This window comes from Vanacampus margaritifer, chromosome 10 (genome assembly GCF_051991255.1).
Source record: "Vanacampus margaritifer isolate UIUO_Vmar chromosome 10, RoL_Vmar_1.0, whole genome shotgun sequence".
NCBI lineage: Eukaryota > Metazoa > Chordata > Actinopteri > Syngnathiformes > Syngnathidae > Vanacampus > Vanacampus margaritifer.
The window spans coordinates 13292174-13317197 of record NC_135441.1 but is presented as its reverse complement, the minus strand read 5'-3'; the positions used below and the strand labels follow the sequence as shown (position 1 = coordinate 13317197).

Below are 25024 nucleotides of genomic sequence, written 5' to 3'. Positions count from 1 at the left end.
TTTGGTTTTCTATGTATTTTTTTCTTCCAGGCAGGCTTAGAGTTTCAAATGAGGACTACAGTTTGAGGTCTCAAAGAATTTTTTCAAGCCTACGTTCAGGTTTTAAGCATGCGTTACAGTTTCAAATTAAGGTTTAATCCAGGGTTAGAATTTCAAAGTTAGGGTTTCAAAACGATATTTGTGTTGCAAGTCTGTGTTATGGTTTCAAATTAGAGCTTCAAACCATGACTAGAGTTTCAAAATTAAGATTTTAGTTGTGGAATATGGTTTTAAAGCAGTTTTAGGGCTGTTTTATGCTTTCAAACTAGTTTTAGGACTTCAAATGAGGGGTTTTATGGGGTTTTAATGACCCTTGGGTTAAGGTTTAGTCAAGGGGTGGCCAAGTTTGGTCCTTGAAAGACATTATCCAGCCGGTTTTCCATGTCTCCTTCCTTCAGCGAAGCTGAATCTAACGATCCTGGTCATGAATCAGGTGTGTTAGTGGAGAGAAATATGGAAAACAGGCTGCATAGTTGCTCTCGAGGACTGAACTTGGCTACCCCTGGTTTAGTCAGAGTTTCAAGTGTAAGACTCGGAATCATCTTTATTGGTCAAGTACAAGTGAGCAAAAACTCAAGAAATTTGTCTGGGTTTTATGAACAGCACTTATATTGCAGTAAAAATGACAACTATGACAGAGAGTCTTTATGTAATGTAAGGGTACTTAAGATAAAATAATCAATACAGTAATACTGTCACACAGGTATGTGCAAAATCTGCAGATATTTACAAAGTGCCACTGAGTCAATTATTTAAGCAAGAGGCAAGAAGGCATTTTAATGCTGGTTTTAGTGCTACATAGTTTAATAGTGTCTACCTGAGGGAAGGAGCTGGAAGATGTAGTGACCAAAATTTGAAGGGTCCAAAAGGCTTTATGTTAATTTTTTTTAGCATGGCACCCTGGCAGAGTTCACTATCAACATGCTCTCTAATCTGACACCATTGACTTGTAAGAGCCTTATCGCAGGATAATTAAGTAGGATTTCTTATAAAATATCAATTAGACTGCGGGAGGAACTGATCCGACCATTCCAAGTCAAAATGGAGGCCTCACTGTAAGGCAGTAAAAGTGCGCAACATTTATCAGTCCAGCGACACCGTTTGCGATACATTTGTGACACAATAACAGCGTGATAGAGTGTGGGCCGTAAAGCAGGCACTTTAATTCTTCAAATCCTGCGGTGAAGCATCATTTTATTCACTGCGCCGGCTTCTCTTAGATTTTTTTTACGAGCGTCGCTAAAACATCATTGTTTACTTTTTTATTTTCCTCCATTTCCAATTGTTTTCCGAACGGTGCGTCAGTTGTTCCCACATGTCTTCGTTAACTGTGCACTGCGCTGTACTGGATGTGCTCTTGTGGGATTTTAGTAGAAAAGAGTACAAACAAAATAGGTTGGATTCCATGCACTCATGGAGAGTTTCAAATTTATTTTAAAATTTGGAATTCAACCTTAAATTATGGTGTTAAAATCACTGCTATAGTTTCAAATAGGGATATTTTTTTAAAGTGCAGTTTAACAGGAGGGTTAGGGTTTGAAATTTAGGCAGGGGTTTAAAAGTGGGATTTTGAACCAGAGTTAAGTTTTCGAACAAGAGTTAATGCCTCAAAATAGGGTTTTAATCCAGGGATAGCGCTTCAAATTAGGGTTTCAGTAGATAGTTAGGGACTCATAGGTGTCAACATTTCAAGCCTGGGTTTGAATTTCAAAGCACTGAGTCAGGGTCTTATTATAGGCTTTGAAACAAGGGTAAGGAATCCAAAGTAATGTTTCATTCCTTGGTTAGGGACCACTATGAAGGGCACTTCCCTTGCACTCAAGAGTCCAAACGCAGTGTGATCACTGTCAGATTTCACCTTCTAATTGATTGGCCTAACAATATTGAGCTGCTTGCTATTGTGTCCAATTAGCACATTTAAACCAACGCTTAATTCATTAGCACTAATTGGCACAATGCTGCTAAGTGCTTTTTGCAACTTGAGCTTGTGGTGCGGGAGATTTTCCTTTTCGACCCCACCGGGGTCGTCCCTATCCCGCCGGCAGCAAATCGATGTGGGCTCACTTGATGGAAATGTGTGGCTACTGGGATAAGATTGCAAATGCGCACATATTGTGTCATGATGATGTTGAAGTTATTGTACGATGTTAAGCCAGACTTCAAACCCAAAACCTCAATTAAAACTCAACCCTATTTTGAAAAGAACATGGTTTCATACCATCATTTGAAACCATAAAACTGACTTGAAACCCAAGTATGAAACACTAAACCCCTCTTATTTGAAATGTTAATCCAGGTTTGAAGGCCTAATATAAGAACCCAAATTTGAAATTTTAACATATGTTTGAAACCCTACTTTGAAATCCAAACTAGAAACCACAAATTGGCTTGAAAACATGATATCAAATCATATAACCCTGTCTTGAACCCCAAGTTTCAAACTTAATCCTGGTTTGAAACCAGTGGCATGGGTTAAAGTATTTGCACCCCTAGACCAGGACACCAAGTATTTTTATGAATTAATTTTATCAACTTTTTTGTTATGCCTTGTTGGTGAGCGGTGGGGGTTGCATCCTATCTGACAAGCACTGGTCTACGTTGTCTCCTGCTGGTCTAGACTTAGTTGACTCAGTCTTTATCTCGCTTTAAATCTCTTTAATGGAAACTGGAAGCAATCACACACTCCCCGAAAGATTCACAAGATGCTCCTGACTTTACAAGCATGCACATTGTTGTACTTCTTCTCTCAGCCTATCCTTCCTCATTCCACCAGCGGGCCAATCCACTTTATCTGTACTTGTTATCTGTCCTCGCTCGCACTCTGCGTGCTGCTAAATAAAAGGTGATGGCCTCACCTGCAGCCTTTGGCCAAACTCAGCACAGTTGTCTTGCTTGATCACTTTGAACTGACGATATCAGCAAAGTCTTTCTATTGGCCTGCTGTCGTGCTACAAATCCATGTTGTCTTTAAGAGTGGCGGAAACAGACAAAACAACTTTTCACACATAAAGGTCAGGGAAAAGCTGTCTTTTTATTATTTGATGCAAAGCATGTACAAGGAAACACATTTTACCTCGAGATGACCATTTCAAAGCCAATCACCAAAATTGAGTAGGACTTCACATGTTTTTTTAATTAGCTTATTAGAAGATATGTGGTATTGTATATTATATTCGGGGTAACTTAAGATGTTTTTGGTAATCACTTTTGTTAATCAATGGATCTTTTAAAAATATTTTTTGGTGGGTAATGGTTTCAAAAAAGGGTTTTAAGATAAGATTTTCAAAATAAAGTTTCAAATGAGCATTGGGGTTTTAATTTTGGGTTTCAAGTAAGGGTGGGTAAACTGCCGCCAAGCTCTGTTTGCACACGCAAGATAACAGAGTCTCTGGCCATGCATATCACTGGCCATTTTCAAACAAAAACTCCAAACTCACCTGTTTCACAAAGATTTTTATATTAAGTGTCCTTTGTCTTGTCTGGCCACTTTAAGTGGCCTTGTGTCCCATGCATGAATGGTGCTTTATATGTAAATCCATTATGTCATTATTATTATTATTATTATTATTATTATTTGCAAGGAGTCGTACAGTGTTGTGGAAAACCAGCAGTTTAAGAAAATGGTAGAAATGTTCAAACAATGATGCACAATCAATGAAAACACAAGTCAGAAGTCACTATCCTGAAGATGTACACAGAGTTGAAGACAGCAGTTTGGGTTGCTGAAGTCAGCTAATAGACAAAGTAACATGTCACGTGTTAACATGGCAGAGCTAAATATTTCAAAATTAATTCCCACTTCTTACTGAAACAATATCAGAACATTTCAATTGATAGCTAATCAAATGATGATGAATCATGAGGTTTAATGCCCATCGATAGTTTCAAGCCTATCTTGCAATTTCTAACAAAGGATAGGATTTCAAACCTGGTTTAAGGTATTAAAGTATGGTTTCAAATCTGGGTTAGGCTATGAAACAGAAAATAAGGTTGCGTTTTAAGAGTTTTAAGTTTTAAAAATAAAGTCAAGAGCCTGCTTTAAGGTTTTAAAGTAGGGTTTCAAACCACAGTTAGGGGTTCAAATAATGCTTTCATTCCAGGGTAGGTTTTAAAAATAAGGTTTTAAGATAGGCGGCACGGTGGCTGACTGGTTAGCACGTCCGCCTCCCAGTGCAGAGGACGTGAGATTGAGTCCGGGCTTTGGCCTTGCTGGGTGGAGTTTGCATGTTCTCTCCGTGCTTGTGTGGGTTTCCTCCGGGTACTCCGGTTTCCTCCCACATTCCAAAGACATGCATGGCAGGTTGATCGAACACTCCAAATTGTCCATAGGTGTGATTGTGAGTGTGGATGGTTGTTTGTCTCTGTGTGCCCTGCGATTGGCTGCCAACCAGTTCAGGGTGTACCCCGCCTACTGCCTGAAGCCAGCTGGGAACCTTGCGAAGACTAAGCAGTTAAGACAATGGATGGATAGAAGGTTTTAAGATAGCATTAGGGTTTAAAATGAGCATTTCAAGCCTGTGTTAGTGTTTCAAGGCAGTTAGGGTTTCAAATGAGGGTTTCAAGTTAAAGTCTGACTTTTCAGACAGGGTAAGTGCTTGATACCAGGATTAGGGTTTACATTTTGGATTTCAAGCTTCAATTAGGGTTTCAAACAATGGTTAGGATTTTTGCATTTCACATTTTTTAAACCTAAAGAAAAAGCAAAAAAATATATATACTCTTGATTCAAATTGCCTTTTTGCCTTTACCTTTCTAAAGCTTAAGGACCTCGTACTGGTTCTCAGTGTAACTTTCTTTCTGTAAGTCTCCATTGTAAGCATCCAGTATAGCATATGCACACCACATCTAGTGCATCACAAGCTTCTCTTTTGTTGGCTTGAATAACATCTGAAGGTTGTTCACAATTGTTCCGTCGAAGCGTTCATGCGTGCAAGGAAAGAGAGGCGTCGACAATGTCGCCAGTGTGGAATTGATCGAGAGCGTGTCGGAAGAGGCTTCGCTGCCTTGTGGGAGGTCGTCGGTGGTGACGAACCTCGAGACACGCTCTGCTTTTAAGTTGACTGTGAACGATGCAGACAAGCAAAAAATATTGTGAGTGAAATCATTCTAAAATATGAACTTTTATTTTTAGGAAAGGGCACCATTTGTGTTCTTTATCAGAAATGAACGGCAAAGACAAATGCAACTGAAATACAAATTAATTGAAATCTGCAACATTTGATAATATGTAACACTTTAAATATTTTCTTTTTAGGTACGCTTAACGTCAATAGTTTTTAGAAAATGAACTATACAGACAAGTGCAATATGAATACCATTAAATACAAAATCAAACATTTCATGATCTTAATCGCTTAAAAATGTTCTTTGTCAATAAGTGGAAAATTGATCGTTTGCTTTCTTTTTTGGGAACTAAAGACACTGTGACACTATTCTACAATGGTAGTTTTCTTTGTGTGTTTTACAAACCAAAGCAGTTTGATTATTCAGCTCCAGCCTCGTAATGCTATTGCTAGCTAACAGCTAGCGTCCAAGAGAGGGATTACCCGTTAGGACGACTTCAATTGGCTTTGTTTCGAGTGTTCTTCTTGTGCAGCTTAGCCGTGGACAAATCCACCCACTCGCTTGTTCCGTCTTTTGTGACTGGTTTCAAATGTCGCGTCGATGACAAGCCGTGGCGGCCGCAGAGCGCCGCTGGCCGTTTCTGCCGCCGCGGTCGTCCCAATGGGACGGACAAGCGTGCAGGTCCCAGTCCCGTACGCTTGAGACCATTCATCGTCTTTCGCGGCTGTCCCTTTGCCTTTGCCGCCGGCCGGATTAGCATAGCGATGCGCCGTGTTGCGTCAAGCTGGCGCTAATCAATTACGCGGCAGCGGTGTTTGTTCGTTGTGTCCGACAGTGTTTCGTTTTCACTGTGGGCTCTTTAAAAGAAAACGAAAACCAACATAAAAAGTATTCAGAAAAAAATGAATTTGTTTGGACATTCGCATTAAACTAAGTTAGCAGTGCGCTATATTTTTGTCATTTTTTTTGTCTTTCACCATGTACAGTACAGAATTCACAACGCTTCACTTTGTACATATTTTGTTATATTGCATCATTTTTCCAAAACAGATTTCTTCATTATTTTTCTCCAAACTCTGCACACAACACCCCATGATGACAACACAGCCTTTGGCCAATACTTTGTTGATGCACCTTTGGCAGCAAATTGCATTTTCAAGCCTCTCTGAATAAGATGCCACAAGCTTTGCATGCCTATCTTTGGGCAGTTTCACTTATTCCTCTTCACAGCACCTCTCAAGCTCCATCAGGCTCACCTCCTTTTTACTTTCCAACTTTTAACTCATTCCCTACCAGCTGTTTTCAAAGCAGAGTTCCCAATGTTGCTGGCCATTATATTCACCAATCTCACTCAACCCACAGAATATTGTGTTCTATGTGTTCATCAGCACCAAATCTACCAAAAGAAAGAGTGAACTCTTCTTTCACCTGAGCAAAAGTGTGTGTTCTAGCTTTTTCTGTTCTTTTGTAATCGACAGTAGAATATGGGATGGTTTCACCAAAAACACAGGTTTCTGACCAGAAAGTAGGGGAAAAAACAAGCTTTTTGTAGACGAAACATGCTAAGCAGAACAGTGTGGACAACGTGCCCTGAGTGATGTTGAGTTTGTAGCACAAAATCATAAATGGGCAAATGACAAAGAGAATACAATATTCTTGTGACTAGCTCTCAGAATTCGAACGTGTGGCCATTTCTATCCCTTGCGTATCAAGTAGAAGTTCACACCGAAAAGCTGTACTGATCTGATATCAAAAATGACGTAACACAGCCATCTTCAGGGATCTGTTAGTCATTATAGTGGTTTACTAACCTGAATTTCACAGAAAGCGTATTTCCCGAATATTTGTGTCAGCGGCAGTAAGCGATCACAGTTGATGAATATAAACGTCCATGGCAGTGAATTAATCACAGGTGACATGCATGCCTTTGCATGGCTAGCAGTCAGTTAGTGCCACATGCAAACATCACAATCTATATTTCCTCAGTCGTGAGCTTTGGATCACAAATGGCAAACACATAGCGGCTAGATAGTGGTTAGCACCAGAAACTGTAGCAAGCAGTCTATAACAGCACTCAGTTCTTTCTTCAGTTATCTAACTACTGCTTTGATAACAGTTGACAAGTGTTGAGTGACTAGCAAATTGGCTATTTAACTGGCTAGCAGTTAGCTCCAGAGGTTAACGCTGTTACATCTAAATTACAGAGGCGGGCATTCTGTCATTATTGACGAAAGATCCGTCAATCCGTCAATGACAGACGGCCATTTTTTTGGCGGATTGATGATTGCCGGAACATTGACTTATGCCCAACCGCGAACAACGGAAACATTGGCGGACTTTCATTTTGCTGAGCAATCAACGAATAATGGATTGACGGTTTGGCTTGAAATATTGACGGATTGCCGATCATGGGAACAAAATTAATTGACACGCTAAATCCATTACCCTTTTTTTTATTTAAGCTACCTCCATTTTAAATATGTAATTAACATATCGCAACAGCTAGATCGAGATTAGCGTTAGAAGCCTATACTCACTGGTCCTTCCTTCTTCTCGTTACCCTTTGATCACAAGTCACAAACCGATGGCAGCTAACTAACTAGCAGTTAACAAACGCTAGAGTTACAATTTTCATTTGTATTGAGTGACGCTTTTTTCTTCAAGCTACCTTTTGATTACAGTTGAGAAGCATATGTTGGCAAGCAAAATAGAGGTCAGAACCAGAAGCTAACGTTGTAGTCTACAACTTTACTCAGTGAACAAATGAACGCAAATGCACCACATCAGAGCCCTTTTCTAGGGAACAACACCTCCCTCCTACTTACCTGGAACATTGTCATTCCGGGAGTGACACGCGCTAACCTTTAAACGGAATCCCCCCTCCATCTGCGTGTCGACAGCTTGCGTCAATCGGGGGGCCGCCAAGGACCGCCAGACGGGTCCAAAGTGTGACATTTGTTCTCTGTGCTCCAGCATTGATCACAATATGTAGCACGTGCAGGAGATGCTTGGAGGGTTCACGGCATGTCTACTTTCCAGAAAAAAAGACTATAAAGTGTTGTTAAAGCAACCATTTTGTGTGTTTGAGAGTCATGACTCGTGGTGTGGATTTTAGATGATACCACTAATTGGCTACGCTAATGCTCCTAGAGTGCAGATTTTTGTCGGATTTAAACCAGAAATCTTAGAGACTTTACAGATGCCGTGCAAATAATTGATGAGCAAATGTATGACTTTGTTGGCGTGTGTATGAAATATCAGTTGCTATGACAACCAATAACGCCTTCAGGCTGCTATAAGTCGACATAAAGAAAAAAAGTCGTTTAACCAGAAAGTAGAGCAAGAAAGGAGGGCAGACTTTTTTCCTTTTTTTTTACAATCAAAAAAGCGTTTTTGGGTGTCTTTAACCCCTTTAAAATAGCAGCGCTGATCATATTTTGAATCTTTGTTTTTTGCATTTTTTTTCCCTGTTGCATTCAGCATCAGTGGAGAGAATTTGCATAGCTACAGTTGGTGAATCAATAGAAAATTAACTCTGTTGACGTATGAGGTGCACATCAGCAAATTTTGTTTTGTAATACATTAAGTCCTTATTTCAAATAGGCAATTTAAGTGAGATGGTAATGGTAGGTGGTGAAAAAATCCACATGGTGTGCTCCATGGTGTAATTTTTCACCTTCAGGTTGTTCTACTCGATTCTGAGGCATGATGATGAAGAAGAGTTGACAGAAGTCATCATCATGACTCACTGCTAATTTGCTAATTGCTTATGTCACCAATGTTGTGCGACACTTTGCCACTATACAGCTATTATAGCTACATGAGATTCAGTTACTGAATGTACCACTTTTTCAGTATTTTTGTCTAGCACACTGCTGCTTTTACCCTGCATGCCATAACAAGTAGAAGTGGCGCAAAAAGCCTGAGAAAATGGCACAATGTGAGAGGCGTGGGAACAAAAGCCTAAAAATGACACACAGAATGCAGTTGGAGAAGGTCTAGAAGCATGAAAAGAAAGTAGAGTGGAACTGGAGGTTTCATAAAAGCCTAAATAAGATGCAGAGTGCAACTGGTGGTGCAAAAGCCTGCAAGGCACCAAGTGCACCTCGAAGTTGCACAAAAGCCTGAAAATTTGTCAGACAAGATGGAGGTTTCTTTTTCGGGCTATTTTTTTTTTGTGTAGCACTTGCTGCTCTTATTCTCTCTCTCTCTCTCTCTCTCTCTCTCACTCTCTCTCTCTCTCATGTTTTTAAATTAATTGCTGCTCTCTCTCTCTCTCTCTCTCTCTCTCTCTCTCTCTCGTTAATGTTTTTAAATGAATTTTTTAAGTGTCTCTCTCTCTCTCTCTCTGACTCGTTTGTTAATGTTTTTAAATGTATTTTTTTAAGCGTCTCTCTCTCTCTCTCTCGTTAATGTTTTTAAATGAATTTTTTAAGTCTCTCTCTCTCTCTCTCTCTCTCTTAAATGAATTGCTGCTCTTATTCTCTCTCTCTCTCTCTCTCTCTTATTAATGTTTTTAAATGATTTTTTTAAGTCTCTCTCTCTCTCTCTCTCTCTCGTTAATGTTTTTAAATGAACTTTTTAAGTGTCTCTCCCTCTCTCTTTCTCTCTGACTCTTGTTTGTTAATGTTTTTAAATGTATTTTTTTAAGCGTCTCTCTCTCTCTCGTTAATGTTTTTAAATGAATTTTTTAAGTCTCTCTCTCTCTCTCTTAAATGAATTGCTGCTCTTATTCTCTCTCTCTCTCTCTCTCTCTCTCGTTAATGTTTTTAAATTAATTTTTTAAGTGTCTCTCTCTCTCTCTCTCTCTCTCTCTCTCTCTCTCTCTTGTTAATGTTTTTAAATTAATTTTTTAAGTGTCTCTCTCTCTCTCTCTCTGACTCTTGTTTGTTAATGTTTTTAAATGTATTTTTTTAAGCGTCTCTCTCTCTCTCGTTAATGTTTTTAAATGAATTTTTTAAGTCTCTCTCTCTCTCTCTTAAATGAATTGCTGCTCTTATTCTCTCTCTCTCTCTCTCTCTCTCGTTAATGTTTTTAAATTAATTTTTTAAGTGTCTCTCTCTCTCTCTCTCTGACTCTTGTTTGTTAATGTTTTTAAATGTATTTTTTTAAGCGTCTCTCTCTCTCTCGTTAATGTTTTTAAATGAATTTTTTAAGTCTCTCTCTCTCTCTCTCTTAAATGAATTGCTGCTCTTATTCTCTCTCTCTCTCTCTCTCTCTCTCGTTAATGTTTTTAAATGAACTTTTTAAGTGTCTCTCCCTCTCTCTTTCTCTCTGACTCTTGTTTGTTAATGTTTTTAAATATATTTTTTTAAGTCTCTCTCTCTCTCTCTCTCTCTCTCTCTCTCTCTCTCTCTCTCTCTCTCTCTCTCTCTCTCTCTCTCTCTCTCTCTCTCTCTCTCTCTCTCTCTCTCTCTCTCTCTCTCTCTCTCTCTCTCTCTCTCTCTCTCTCTCTCTCTCTCTCTCTCTCTCTCTCTCTCTCTCTCTCATGTTTTTAAATGAATTTTTTAAGTGTCTCTCTCTCTCTCTCTCTCTCTCTCTGACTCTTGTTTGTTAATGTTTTTAAATTTATTTTTTCAAGTCTCTCTCTTTCTCTCTCTCTAAGTGAAGAGATAAGTGAAGGATGTTTCACATCTCGTCACTCTGTGCTTCTTGGGGGCTTCTTGTGTAGGACACTGGTGCCACACTTTGTTCACTCAGTGTGAGCAACTGAGGATGGCACAAAAGCTTGGGAAAAGAAACAGGTGGCTCAAGAATCTTAAAAGCATTCAGTATATCACAGAGTGAGGGAATTGATGTTTTGGCTGGTAGATTTTCTTCCTTAATTTACCTTACCGTAGAGAGTTGACCATAGGGTCAGCGGGTCCAGTTTTCGAGCCCTGTGGCCATTGGGGGTGTTAATCTACAAGCGGTGGCATGAGTGGCAAGAAGGCTTAATTCATTTACTTAAGAGCTTTTCACTTGGGGTTTAAAAGTTAATAGGACGGCGGCTGCGTAATGCCTTTGATTAAATCCTCTTAATTAGCGCAGGTATAATGGGCTATTAGCACAGGCCTGGTCGTAAAAGGTCAAGCGAGTAAGCCGGGAGTCCATTGTATTTATGATGTATTGTTGATTTTTTATTTTATTTTATTTTTTATGCCACCCAGCCCCGTGGATTATAGCTGCTATTAAGGTCCAGACAATATTTTTTTTAGGAACTATCGATATTTATGGCGATATTTAAACACGCTGCAGCTTGTGGGCAGCCGCATTCATTATTCATGAATATTAAATGTGTCCGTCTCACGCTGTTATGGATCCACTGCAGTTTTAAAAAGCACAATAAAAAAAAGTATCACTATTTGATAACTTTTAAAGCGCGCATCAGTAGCTGTGACGAACTTGGTTGAGCCTTGGATACGATTCTGCAACCATTTTTAAAGCTTTTCATTGCATTGATTGTGTATACAGAGTGAATGATCCGATACAGTATGTCATATGGATACTTTACCCAGCAAATGTCACAATATGGATATCTAATACTGGTGGTATTGATACCCTAAAAGATATGCCGGCAGCATTGATTATATTGATGTGTATCTAATGCTGCTGTATCAATATTTTACGCAGATAAATAGTGATATGTCATAATATTGATCTCTAATTGTGGTGTGTCGATATTGTTCCATGAGAATGATGATCCATTGTGATATTTATTTTTAATGCAAGTGTATGATCTAGGGCAGCACGGTGGCTGACTGGTTAGCACGTCCGCCTCCCAGTGCAGAGGACGTGAGATCGAGTCCGGGCTTCGGCCTTCCTGGGTGGAGTTTGCATGTTCTCCCCGTGCTTGCGTGGGTTTTCACCGGGTACTCCGGTTTCCTCCCACATTCCAAAAACATGCATGGCAGGTTAATTGAACTCTCCAAATTGTCCCTAGGTGTGAATGTGAGTGTGGTTGTTCGTCTCTGTGTGCCCTGCGATTGGCTGGCAACCAGTTCAGGGTGTACCCCGCCTACTGCCCGAAGCCAGCTGGGATAGGCTCCAGCACCCCCGCGACCCTAGTGAGGAAAAGCGGCCAAGAAAATGGATGGATGGATGGATGGTGTATGATCTACATTTATATCTAAGACACTCGACCTTAAAACATAAGAAATACACAATATTGATATTTGATGCTCGTGTATCAATGAGGTCCCCGAGAGAGAACGATATGTGTGCATTATATCACCCAATGTCATTTGTATTGATATAATGATGGTAGTCTCAATGCTGTACACCACAAGGTAATGATCACAATGTTGATATCTAATCCTGGTGGATCAATTCTATACTCTTGCAATATTGATATTTATAACGATCATATGCAATTTGTGTTAATGCTGAAAAATTATTGTACAATGTGTCGATCTGTCACATGCGTTGCATCGATATGTTGCCTTTTAAGATAATGATATCAAAAGCCACAATATTGATATCAAATCTATCCCGTTTTAAAAGCTTTACTATGACTCACAGTCAGCTGGAGAATAAACTTTAAAGTTATACTACTGGTCTATAAATCACTTGATGGTTTAGGTCCTGAATACATAAACCCACAATACAATATAAACCCATGAGGGCTCTGAGTTCTGCAGACTGAGGACAATTAGTGGAGCCCATGTTCAAAGCAAACATGGCGAAGCAGAATTTAGCTGTATTGCTGCACACAAATGTGATAAACTGCCAACAGAAGTGATGTCTGCTCCAAGTATAAATGTTTTTAAATCCAGGTTACAAGTTGCACCCCCCGCCCCCACCCCAAACACAATATATATATTATAATGGTTTTATTTTTTGTAACTTTTTAGTAAGCTACTTTTTCTTTACTTTACTCTTGTTTGTTAATGTTTTTAAATGTATTTTTTTGTATTATATATTTTTTATTTTTAAGTGTGTGAAGCACATTGAGTTACATTGTGTATTAATAAAGCTGCCTTGCCTTGTGAAGTCGTTAATGTTTGCATATCTATACTGTACCCTGAGAAATTAATCTATCTTTGGCCTATGAAGTCATTTTTAACTTACTGTTTTTTTTTTTTCTTTTTCAAATCAATAAACAATATGAATGTGTTACTAAATCATTTTCTCGTTTCCTGAAAATGCTCAAACATGATTACAACTAGGCTGCTAGGCTAACAAAAATGGAAATACCAATATTAATACATGTATATCACTCTCCTTATTCGACAGGCATTTCCTGTTTAAAACGGGAACGGGAAGCACGCCCTTCTTCGGCGCGGCGGCCCCCGGCTACACCATGGCGACAGGCACTGTGTACTCCACGCCGGCGCGTCCGCTGCCCCGCGGCAGCCTGTCCCGCGGCGCCTTCAAGTTTAAGAAGTCGCCCAAGCACTGCTCCTGGAAGTGCACCGCTCTGATCGCGGTTGCCGTGGCCGTGCTGCTGTCAATCATCCTCTGCTACTGCATAGGTCAGTGCCAACATACGCTATGAATGGACCAATTAATGTCCGGGTTCAATTACTATTGGTATTTAAGCAGTCCATTTCATCACGCTGGTCACGCAGCCACGACTGCTAATGTAACTGAACAGCAAGCTAGCATTTGTTCCAGAACAAATGGGTGAAACCCAATGCAGAAACTACAACGGAATTGACACGTTTACCTACAACACAATCTCATCTGCAAAATCCACAGGCAACTGCAAATTAGTTCACTCATCACAGTTTGGGGGTCATAACACTAAGCTGTTTTGAGTACATTGCACAGTAAAATTCAAAACACTAATAGAATATTAACACTTAATTATCAACTATTCCATGCCATCACGAAACGCGACTCACCGAACTGCATGTGGAGAAAAGCACAGCAAAATTGATGCTCGTCGCCTGAAGGGTTAATCATCCATTTTGCAGAGTATAATTTGCACTCGCCATAAAATGTTGTCATCCATGTCCTTAAAGTATCTCCACACACACATGAAGTATCTCCTATAAGGAAGGTGTATGTCAGGCTAGTGTTGTGGTTTCGGTGTGTAGTAGTATCGTACATCGCTAATGTCCCTATTTCTTAAAATTGGCAGCATCTCATGTCTACTATGTGCCACCCTCCTTGCTCGCTTCCTCGGTTGTCTTAAATGTGCATCGAATCGAGGAGGCTCCATGGAGGAGCTACACATAATCAGGGAAATGGTGACGTTGCCTTTTCGGAAGTCAATTAGCTCCTCTTCAAAGATGTATAAAATAGGCGTAATCATAAACAGAACAGCACTTCACAAACTAAATAGTCTTTTTTTGTGTTATTCTTTGATTATTTTATTTCATTATGCATATTTAGTCTTTGCAGTCTCTGTTTTGTATGAGGCAGTATTTAATTCTTAAAAAGAATTGGCTCATAGTTGGACTTAATTATAACATAATGCTCTCAAATGCATTTAGCCACATTAAGAACATAAATGTCCCTAAAGTAGGTTTTCAGATTATGAACTACTTTTGCATTCCATGTAATCCAATTTTAATACAGCTATTTAATTAGTTACTGTTAGTCCTATTAATGCGACAATTGTAGTACAAAACTGATACTTTTAATTTGTTATTGTTTGAATTTTTGAATTGAGTTTTTTAACTTTATTTGCTGTTTGATGCCCAAACAAAAAAAACTGTGCAAATATTTACAAGTCACAACAAACATGTTAAGCAGTAAGTAAGTGAGGGGAAGAAGCCCACTCATGGTCAGTTCTGCATACTAGTAGGGAGAGTAACAGTGTTGATTGTGTTACATTTAATTCCACTTGAAACATAAAGCAGAAAGTGCACGTGTATGGCGATTGTAATCACTCAGCAACAAAGAAAATTCATTTGTAACACATGGCATTTACTATTAAATCAAAGCCAGACATATTAGTAAAATACATGTTTAATTAAACAATTTGAATTCATTATATATTTTTTAACAAATAATAAAATAAAATAAATTTGTGTGCATTTTTATTCAATTTCAGTTTTACATAAAGTAAAACATCCATCCATACGTACATAAGTATATTATTGTTTGCTTTTATCAAATTAATATTGAATTATCATTAAATTAACTGTAACTATTTAAATCAAATTAATGCATGCATTATTCTTTTTAATTAAAATTCATTGTTTTTAATTGCTGTATTGCATCAAATAAGTGGTTCTTTAGTTATGATAAATTAATTTTAAATAATACAATTAAAATGATCATGCACAATTTTATTATTAGAATAAACATTTAAGGATCTTCGTGCAGTGTGTCACTTTTTTACTCTTGACTTCCACATCTGGCCCAAAGCGTAACTGCAGCATCTATGTCAGGCTCGTTCATTGTGCGCGTGCGAGTACGTGCACGATCTTAAAGCGACAGCCACAGTTGACAAACGAAGACATGACTTAAAATGAGGTACGAAAAACTCCGCCCCTCCCCTCCCCAAAGAGACTGTGGACTGTGCAGGTCCGCATACTCTACTATAAAGGGAAGATAAAAGCTGATAGGTGCAGTCAGAGTAAAAGCTTTAATATTACCTTTTTAAACGGCACAATGCACCTTTAAATTACATTACATTAAAAACAGCTCATTATTTGAATAGACAGTTTAAAAATAATTTTACAAGAAATCCAAAAATAGTCAAATAAAGATAACTATGTGATGTTAGGTAAATGATAATTAAACAAATAATATATAAACTCAAAACATGAGAGTGGATAATTATTTCATTACTAAAATTAAATTTTATATGCAGTTACATTCCATTACATCATTACATGCACAATAACTTTTTTCCCCCCTATTCTTGGAATGACCTGGCCCATCTGTCCATTTTAAAAATCAAATGTGTCCCCTTGAGCAAAACAAGTTTGCACACCCCTGCTCTATATAAATGCAGCCTATCTGCCATTTAATTACCATTAAAAGACTGAGGCCGCCTATGCACAGTCTGCATGTTCTTCCTCCCACGATCGCAACATGCGCACTATTAAAAAAAAAAAATAAAAAATACCATTAGCATTATGATCTTTATTGTCTCACTCACCCACACACACACTAAGCCGGCACGGGCAGAATCACTGCTTACAGCAATAAGAACCTATTGCCAATTGTTCTATACGCTATAAAAATTCACTTTAACTTTCTGTAATGCTGTTTTTTCGATATTGATACTGTACACTCAAAGAAAACAAGATGATAGCTTATGTTGCAATATTCATATCTAATGCTGCTGTATAAATATGTACCCTGACAATTGGTGACACAATATTTAATATTGGTGGTATCAAGACTGCACTCCAAAAATCATATGTCATGATGTCATAGTGTAATGTTCGTGTATTGATAATGTACCTTTGTGATACAGATAATCAAAAGCTGGTCGTATTGAGCATCTATCCCGGGGATAATGCTACGTAGTGATATGGTTGTAATCGTAATTGGTATTGATATTGCAACCCATCCAATATTGATATCTAATGCTATGATATGTCACAATATTACTACTTTGTATAATGCTGGTGAATACTGTAGCCTAACTAATGCTGGTGTATCCGTGTCTGATTGCTGATATGTGATCATTTCCGTAGAGAGATAAAGATAGGCAACGTTGTGACAAAGCCATCAATTTTTTCTGTGGTGATACTGTGCCTTGAGAGTTAACAATATAATGCATTGTGATACTGATATCTAATGATGGACATTCCAACAAGACAAGTTGGGATGTCGACGACTCAATACATATTGCTACCTTATGCTAGTTTATTGTTCCTGTACCTGGTGACGGACAAATGAAGCTTCATGAAGCACTGGTGATATTTTTTTGACTCCTCTAGATGGCACTCTTGGTTGAAAGATGCAATGGAAATATCATGAATTCCTATTGCACTAGCATTTATCTTTAAACCAAGAGCACCATCTAGAGGAGTCAAAAAACGTTGCAAGTGCTTCATGAAACTTAATTTTCCATCACTATGCTCTGTACCCTTGCGATACTGATATCTAATGCTGGTGGGATCAATACTGTTCTCTGAGATACCAATATGTTGCAGTATCTAAGACTTGTGTTATCAATACATAGCAATATGTATTGCGATATATGTAATGCAGTTGTCCTCTGACTGAGAGATAGCAATTTGATAAGTTGCACAAAAATTGTTGTATACATTGTGATATCGAAACACTGTAGTTTTGCTAAATACTGAATGTGCCTTATTTGTTCTGCCCAGTCTGTGTCGATCCTTTCTCAATAACAGCCCTTTAATTTTTTTCCTGTTATTTTCAACTCCATTTCCACTTACTTACTTACTTCACTTCCAATTGCAATATAATCTGCATGACATTGTTTAAATTTCTACTGTAAGTAATGGCCTCCTTCATGATCTGTAGTTATCCCTTCATCTTGGCCACTTTTTTTACTAACGTTCACCTCCATTTGTTCTTCCGGTACTGCCAGATGAACAAGTCGCCTTTGCTCCTTCTGATAGTTTGTCACTGTCAATGAGACACCTGCCAGGGTCTCTGCCTGTTTTTATGGGATGTGGGGGAAGCACGGGAAGGAGACAAAGGTAAAGTCAGGGAACCAGTCATTTCCAATGTGTTTCATTCACAAACTGAAACCATGCAAAGAATGCTCATGATTTCAGACGATGATTAGCGTGTCGTAATTGAGCGTATTTGAAATGAAACGGAAAATGGAAGCAGCAGACGACTGCAACGCCTCCTTCCTTCCTTTTCAGGCTTAGCGAGAGAAACACACGACTCCATTATCTCCCGGTGGCATTAGACAATCTTTAGACGTGTCATTCTGTGAAATGGAACACCGCAGACAGGCTGCCTCCAGAGAGCGCATCTGGCGTCGCTTTTAATCTATATATGTACATTGTTTTGTTTTTTTGTTGGAAATTGCACACGTTGTAATATGACTCAACTGCATCTGTCTCAATTAGCCTCTCTTCAAAACTTCTAAAAAACGTAACCCATTCTTATAACACCAAACCTGCCCATAGTTGACACATGGTAAAATTGATGATGGACTCTTTTTGTCTGTTCTTACTCCAATCTTTAAGGATGAACCTTCTCTTAATTGACACAGTGTAAAGTGAACGCGACACAAAACTTTCTATAGCCCAAACTATGCACATGGACCATCTCTTAATTGACGCACGGTAAATTTCATGATGGCCTGTACTATAGCCCATTTAAACACTCACATAGGCACAGGCCTTCTCTTAATTGTCAGATTGTGAAATAATGACAAGATTTTGCCCAGTTGAATCCTCCACTGGCTGGCACAGTAAAATTAATGATGGATTTTACTTTTGCACATTATTATCCATTACTATTTACATGCCGTCCCCACTGATTGACACAGTCAAATACATGGTTGACTTTACCATAGCCCAAACTATAACGTGTGCTGTGTGTTAGTATATCAGTCATGTCACCTGGAATCTTCCTAACTCAAAGAGACCAAAAAACAACGTTTTTGGTCTCCTCTTGGATATAAGCAAACAGTAGGAGGGGCATAGCTCAGGTGGTAGTGTGGCAGTCTCCCAAGCTGAAGGCCGGGAGTTCGTTTCTCAACCCTTGAGTGGCTTTTATTTATCTATTTTCCAATTCTTTATTTCACTCTCTTCCAAGTGTAAATATCAGCCTATTCTAAAATGGAGTCTATTTGGTCCCACTCTAAATAGAGTCAAATTTACTCTAAATAGGGTAAAAACATCAACAACAGAGATAGTGTAGATAGGCCAAACTACACGTCTGAGCTTTCCCTTGATTGACACATGATAAAATGAATGATTGACTCTACTGTAGCCCATTTAAAAAAAAATATATATATATGCACTATAATTTTTAGTTGTAATCCAACAATTGGGAAAGCACATACTACTTGCCGTCAAAGACACTGGGTTGTAATCTCGGCTCGGGGCCTTTCCAAGTAGTTTCCATTTGTTCAGCAGTCCCCTTGGGCAAGACCTGAAATACGTGTGCCCTCTTTATACAATAAACCCACGTGCATCCATCAAATTCTACCTGACAAAATTGTTGATTTTGATAAATTGACCTGCAGTCACGTCTCACTTACACTTGTGGTACTACTTTTGAAATTGGAAAACCTGGATTTGATGCAGACTCCATCTTTTTAGAAACGTACAACATCAATAGTTTTTCCTCTTTTTTTGGAAACATTCAACATCACCTGTTTGCCTTCTTTTTGGGTAACAGCAACACTAGTTCATCTGGGAAAGCTCTGCACGTCAGCCTTCTTTCGAGGAAAGTTCAAAGACAGTTAGTGTTTTTAAAAGATTACATTAATAGTATTTTTTTATTAGGATAGTTCAAAAATAGTTTGTCTTCATTTTAAGAACGTACTACATTGATACTTTGCTTTCTTTTATTACATTAATAGTATTTTTCATATTTTTTTTTATTAGGTTAGTTCAAAAATAGTTTGTCTTCATTTTAAGAACGTACTAGATTGATACTTTGCTTTCTTTTAGGAAATTGCTATATATAAATTTAGCTTCTTTTTTTTCTAAATGAATGATGCACTTGAGAGCAACAGTACTAGATTGAACAGTCTGGATTTATTGTACTAAACAAACACATATGGCTTATTTTTTTTATTTTTTACATCCGCTAGCCAGAGGCTGAGCTGTACTGTATTTGTTTACACTGTTACACTTCTTGTCCCTTACATAATACGTGATGGTGGAAACTCGGCTCCTCTCTGTAACAAAGCAAAAACAATACTACTTCTACTAATAATAATCTAAAAACCAACACTAATAGTCATATGAAAGGAAAAAAAACATTAGATCACCCTTGTTTCTTTAATTTCTTTCTAATTTTCAATGTCTAGTACAACTAAAGGCACATTTGTTGATTTCTCGCCAAATATATTAGCCACATGATACACATTTCGTGCAACTAGGCATTAAAATGAACATGAAATTGAAGACAACAAGGTGGTTTTGTCATTTCTATGGCTGTATGCCAAATAGGGCTTGGGTAAATCCTTAAGACACAGGACTTCCATCTTCTATATTTTGTTGTGCGTCAAAGCTGACTTGACACAAGCCTTTTATAGTCTTGACCACAACAATAAACCATCTTCCCCTCCAAGGGATTGAGCCAATGCACTGTATAACTCTTCATTCAGCTTAGGGGAACTGGGGGGGGCCTTGTGAGCAGTTGAAATACGGCCCAACAAGAACCCCGACTGTCTCCCAATCGCTTTACCGGTGAGTCCAGAGCATGTGCTTCCTGTCTGGGGAAGTGGTAAATATTCCACATCTGTTAGCTGTGCTAACGGCGTTTTTATTGGCATGACACTTGTTGCTGTTTATGAGCTAATAACATTAAATCCATACGCTTATTCATGTTTTATTTGGTTTTAACATGCATTGGGGACATGATCCATTTCTGAGTCGTTTGTTCCCAATGATGCGTTTCCACCAAACTCTATGCTAATTTAATTTGTTAAATTCAGGAAGGTACCACAGTAATTAAGAGAGCAATCTTCCCCACGAACAGGAGGTGCCAATATCACTACGGTAGAGGTACGGAACCTTGGTCCTCGAGAGCCACTGCTTCCCATGTCTCCCTCCACCGACACACCTGATTCAATGAACAGGATCATTATCAGGCTTCTAAAGAGCTGGCTGGTTAGCTGATCATTTGAGCCAGCTGTGTTGGAGGTGGGAGACATACATGGAAAACAGGAAGGACAGTGGATCTCAAGGACCAGCAAGTCATTTGGCTTGGTTTTGGGAAAATACAAAATATAGTTTGCCTTTTTTTTCTATATTTATTTTTTACCAAGATAACAAAATAACATGAACCAGTAATAGTTTGAAATGATGTTCACATACTTCTAAAAAGGAAAACATCACTAGAATGACATCTGTGAGTAAATTAAAACATCAATAGGTTGTTGTCTTTTTAGGAAATAAATGATGCGGGAAAGTACAACAGTAACAATTTGATCAATCTGAATTCTTAAGATCTAAATACACCAATGGCGCTTGTATTGATCTGAACGGTCGCTGGTCAGAGGCTGAGCTGCACTGAGTTTGTTTACACATGTGGCTAGAAAGCAAGGTAGCTAGCAACACTCCGTGTTCCATAACATGCTTCCATCCCCATCCTAATGTACATATTTGTGAGTAAGTCCCGGCTCCACAGAGATGCTTTTGGCTCAAGCTGACTCCAGATGGGCCGCATCACTCATTCTGCTATCATGAGCGATTATCATGGCGGTCTGCACGAAGCATGACATGTGAATATTTTAATTTGTCTCCTCACACTGGCTGTAGTGTATAAAGAAGCATTACACTTTTTTTTTTTTATAAACCTCACATGAAGATTTTTTTATATTAACCCCGGGCTTAAACTAACATGTAACGAATGTACAAATCCAACCTTTTCCCCAATTTACGGCCAGCAAAGGTTTTCCACGGGGCACGCTCTTAACATAACAGATAAAAGGTCAGCTTTAAGCGGGAAAGGGGATTTTTTTCGCGGCTGTCCATAAATATTCATTGCGACGGGCCAAGGTTGCCGGAATAATTTATGGAAATGACGGGATATTCACGAGGTAAGTGGAGAACGGGCCCCAGGTGGAATAAAAGTGCTCGAGGGGGGAGAATCTGATTTAAGAGCCAATTGGCACAAACAGTGGACAGCGATACATGGAGAGCAGTGACCTGTGAGTCAAAATAAGATATTATTTGGTTGACCTAACAGGTGAGACCTGGCTAAAATGTTCCTATATATATATATATATATATATATATATACTGTATATAACCAGTTCAGGGTTTACCCCGCCTACTGCCCCTAGCAAGCTGGGATAGGTTCCAGCACCCCCGCGACCCTTGTGAGGACTAAGCGGTTAAGAAAATGGATGGATATATATATATATATATACACACATATATATAATAAAGATCATAATAATAGTAATGTGCTCAATGAATTAATTTCTATACTAATTCAGGGAGTGCACTATTGTTAGATATATGAATGAAATAATGATATCTGCCTCAATCAAATTCACCAAAATCATTTTACTTTACCTGCACCAATACTTAGACATTGTTCGAGCAGGTGTAAAGTTTACTGGTAGTCTACTTTCAGCCACCAAACGGTCAGTTGTGCCAAGGCCTTGTTAACGTCCAGCATGGTGCAACACCGTCTACCAAATATCCAAACACGCTAAAGGAGGCTTCATCATTGTCACCAACAGAATAGTCAGCAGCATTGTATGTAGCAACAAAAAAAATACATGTATGAATAGTTTATTGATTAGATATGGATAATGAACTATAGAAACACGATGACTGAATACAGCGGCACTTTAATTTGCAAAATGTATAATAATAGTCTACCATATCAACAGTTAAGTATTAATTGAACAAATAAATATACAACACATAGCTACTTTATGTACAGAAGTGAATGTGAATTGCGGCAAGAATAGTCAGTAGCATTAAACTGTTTTCGTCTATTTGCACATATTTTGAAAGTGCTTCATTTCCGACATTCCTTAACAAAGCAGTGATTGATAGACTTTCCTAAGCAGTTTTCACTCTCTTGTCTGGTGCGCCCTACATTTGATATCCTCTCCGGCCTCCCTCAACCTCTCAAGTTGTTCACTGCAAGTCGATATCCATCTACAGAGGAGTCTGGCAAGGGGAAAAAGAAAAAAGAAAAAAAGAAAAAACTTTTTTTTTCCCGCACATCAAATGGCCCGGGAATCAAGATGCTTCCTCAGCATTTTCTCGTCGGCTAGTTTGAGATTGGTCTCACACACTCACATTCTATCTCACTCTCACTCTACAAACATACATTGTTTCCCTCCTCCAAAATAAGAAGTAGACACTTAGATTGTGCGGGAACAATAATGACAGTGGCATGAAAAACAGTCAGTGTTTTTATTATGCAACACCAATCCCTGCCATTTGTTATTTTCCTCACTTACTTTGAAAGCTGCCGTCGCAATCTCAATGAGGACTGGTATCTTTGCTTCACCTGCAGATGGAGACTTGAGGAGTTTTAGGGTAGCTCATTGACAGGTGGTGATGCCAGACTGCTTGTGTTTTGAAACCAATTAGGTAGCGGTATAGCAAAATGGAAAGACATTTTTCCAAAAATAAATTAAGTAGTTTTTTGTGTGTGTTCATTTGCACTTTATTCTAATATTACTTTTTAACCAATAAAGCAATCCTACTTCCTGTTTACATTTTTTTGACCAATGACCACGAGAGAAATACTAGGTTATTTGTTGCATTTTGGTATTTTTGTAATCTTTATGATGTGTACTGTTTGTGCGTGTTGCTGCTCTGTGTGTTAAAGTATTTGTTTGGAAGTTTTAATTTCCATAAACACATTAATTAACTAATCTAATTTCCGTTGGCCCATCAATGGCATCTTAGATAAAATGCTAGCACTTAGCTACTGGTGAATTGTTATATACAGTAGTTGGACAGTTTGGTATATAATGTAAAATTGTATTATGTTTGGCGTCATTGTATTTACCTTTCTTTATACTTCAACCGGTAGTGGCAAATAACCAGTGTGAGAGAGATATTCTGCTTTTTGTTTCGTCAAAGTGATGGTGATGTTATTTGATATTTTCTCAGTTTTCACAGGAAGAGTAAGAGCAGGTACTAAGGAATCCTATACAAAGTGTGTTTTAATGGGGTTAAATGTTTTTTTTTAATACGATCTCTCTATAGTGCAGTTTTTCGCATAACGCGGGAGGGTCTGAAACAGGGATCTACTTTATTTGCTGGTTCACTGATTCCAAATCTATCTCCTGTTTACAATCTTAAGTTGTGACCAATGAGAGAAGAGAGTGACATCACATGGCTTTGTTACATTTTGATACGCTTAGAACACATACCAGAAAGCTACTTGCAGGTGTGGAAAGCACCCCAAACCAAATGTTTTATTTAAAAAGGAACATTAAAATCCTCACTGCTGGTGCCTCTGGGGCTCTGATAAAACCATCGCTGTGTTAATGTGCCGACACTGCCGTGCTAACAGCGTGGAAACGTGCTAAAGCAACAGGGCTCCTGCACGCCTTGATTGAAACGACCGCTATCAGTGTCGCCTTGTCGCAAAAAAAACATGCACGCACAAACAATGTGGAATGAATTACCAGTTTTCCAAAGAGTTGTTGTGCCTGAATCCTAAGGGGGCGAAAATATTCATAACTCTGTATATAAGTAGAAGTCCAGATAATAAGTATGGCTCTGACAAAAGTTGCAGTACTAATTTGATTGCTTGACTTAGAAAAACTAATAAAGTACAAAACAAAAAAAGGTTTGCCGGTACAAAGTAAGCGCTAGCTAGCTATAGTGCTGTCATCTATGCTACCAAAATAACTTGTTCTTGTATCTTTGCTAACATTGTGAATCGACTAACAAGAAATGCTAAATTAGCAGCACATATCAATGGAAAATTTACACCTTATTAGTATGTGTTGTTTTTGTTTATAGGGACTTTTTGGAAGCCAGAAGCTAGTGGTTTCTAGGTAGGTTTATGTAGCCGAAAACATCTTGCTTGGTTGAATCTGTGGCAATCATTGTTAATGTTCTGTGGTCCAAGTCAACTCAATTTCATTTATATCGTGCCAATTCACAACAGCAATTCTCTTACGGCACTGAAAATGTTGAGCAGGTCAAGACAAAACTGCTCATACATTAAAGAAAATTAACTGAACTCCAAACAGCAAAACACTTGGCAACAGAGGCAAAAAAAACAAACTGCCTTTAAGAAAAAAACTTTAATCAGAACCCAGACTCTGTGGGTTGGGTTAAGATGGAGAGACCCAGTGTACAGCAACAGAGGGTAGATAGAGAGAGAAACAGGATAGAGGGGTTGAGCGATTGAAGGAGGGACGAGAGACAAATGG

At 38.5% G+C, this 25024-nt stretch overlaps 1 protein-coding gene across 7 annotated transcripts in view; it reads left to right on the top strand.

Annotated features, from left to right (window-relative positions):
* Nucleotides 1-25024, top strand: part of LOC144058866 (teneurin-3) — a 222257-nt gene that overhangs the window by 100274 nt on the left and 96959 nt on the right. For all 7 annotated transcript variants that reach the window (XM_077577467.1, XM_077577468.1, XM_077577466.1 and 4 more), the window contains one exon: nt 13318-13556. In XM_077577467.1, the coding sequence (XP_077433593.1) occupies nt 13318-13556 (239 nt within the window). The remainder of the gene's footprint in view (nt 1-13317; nt 13557-25024) is intronic.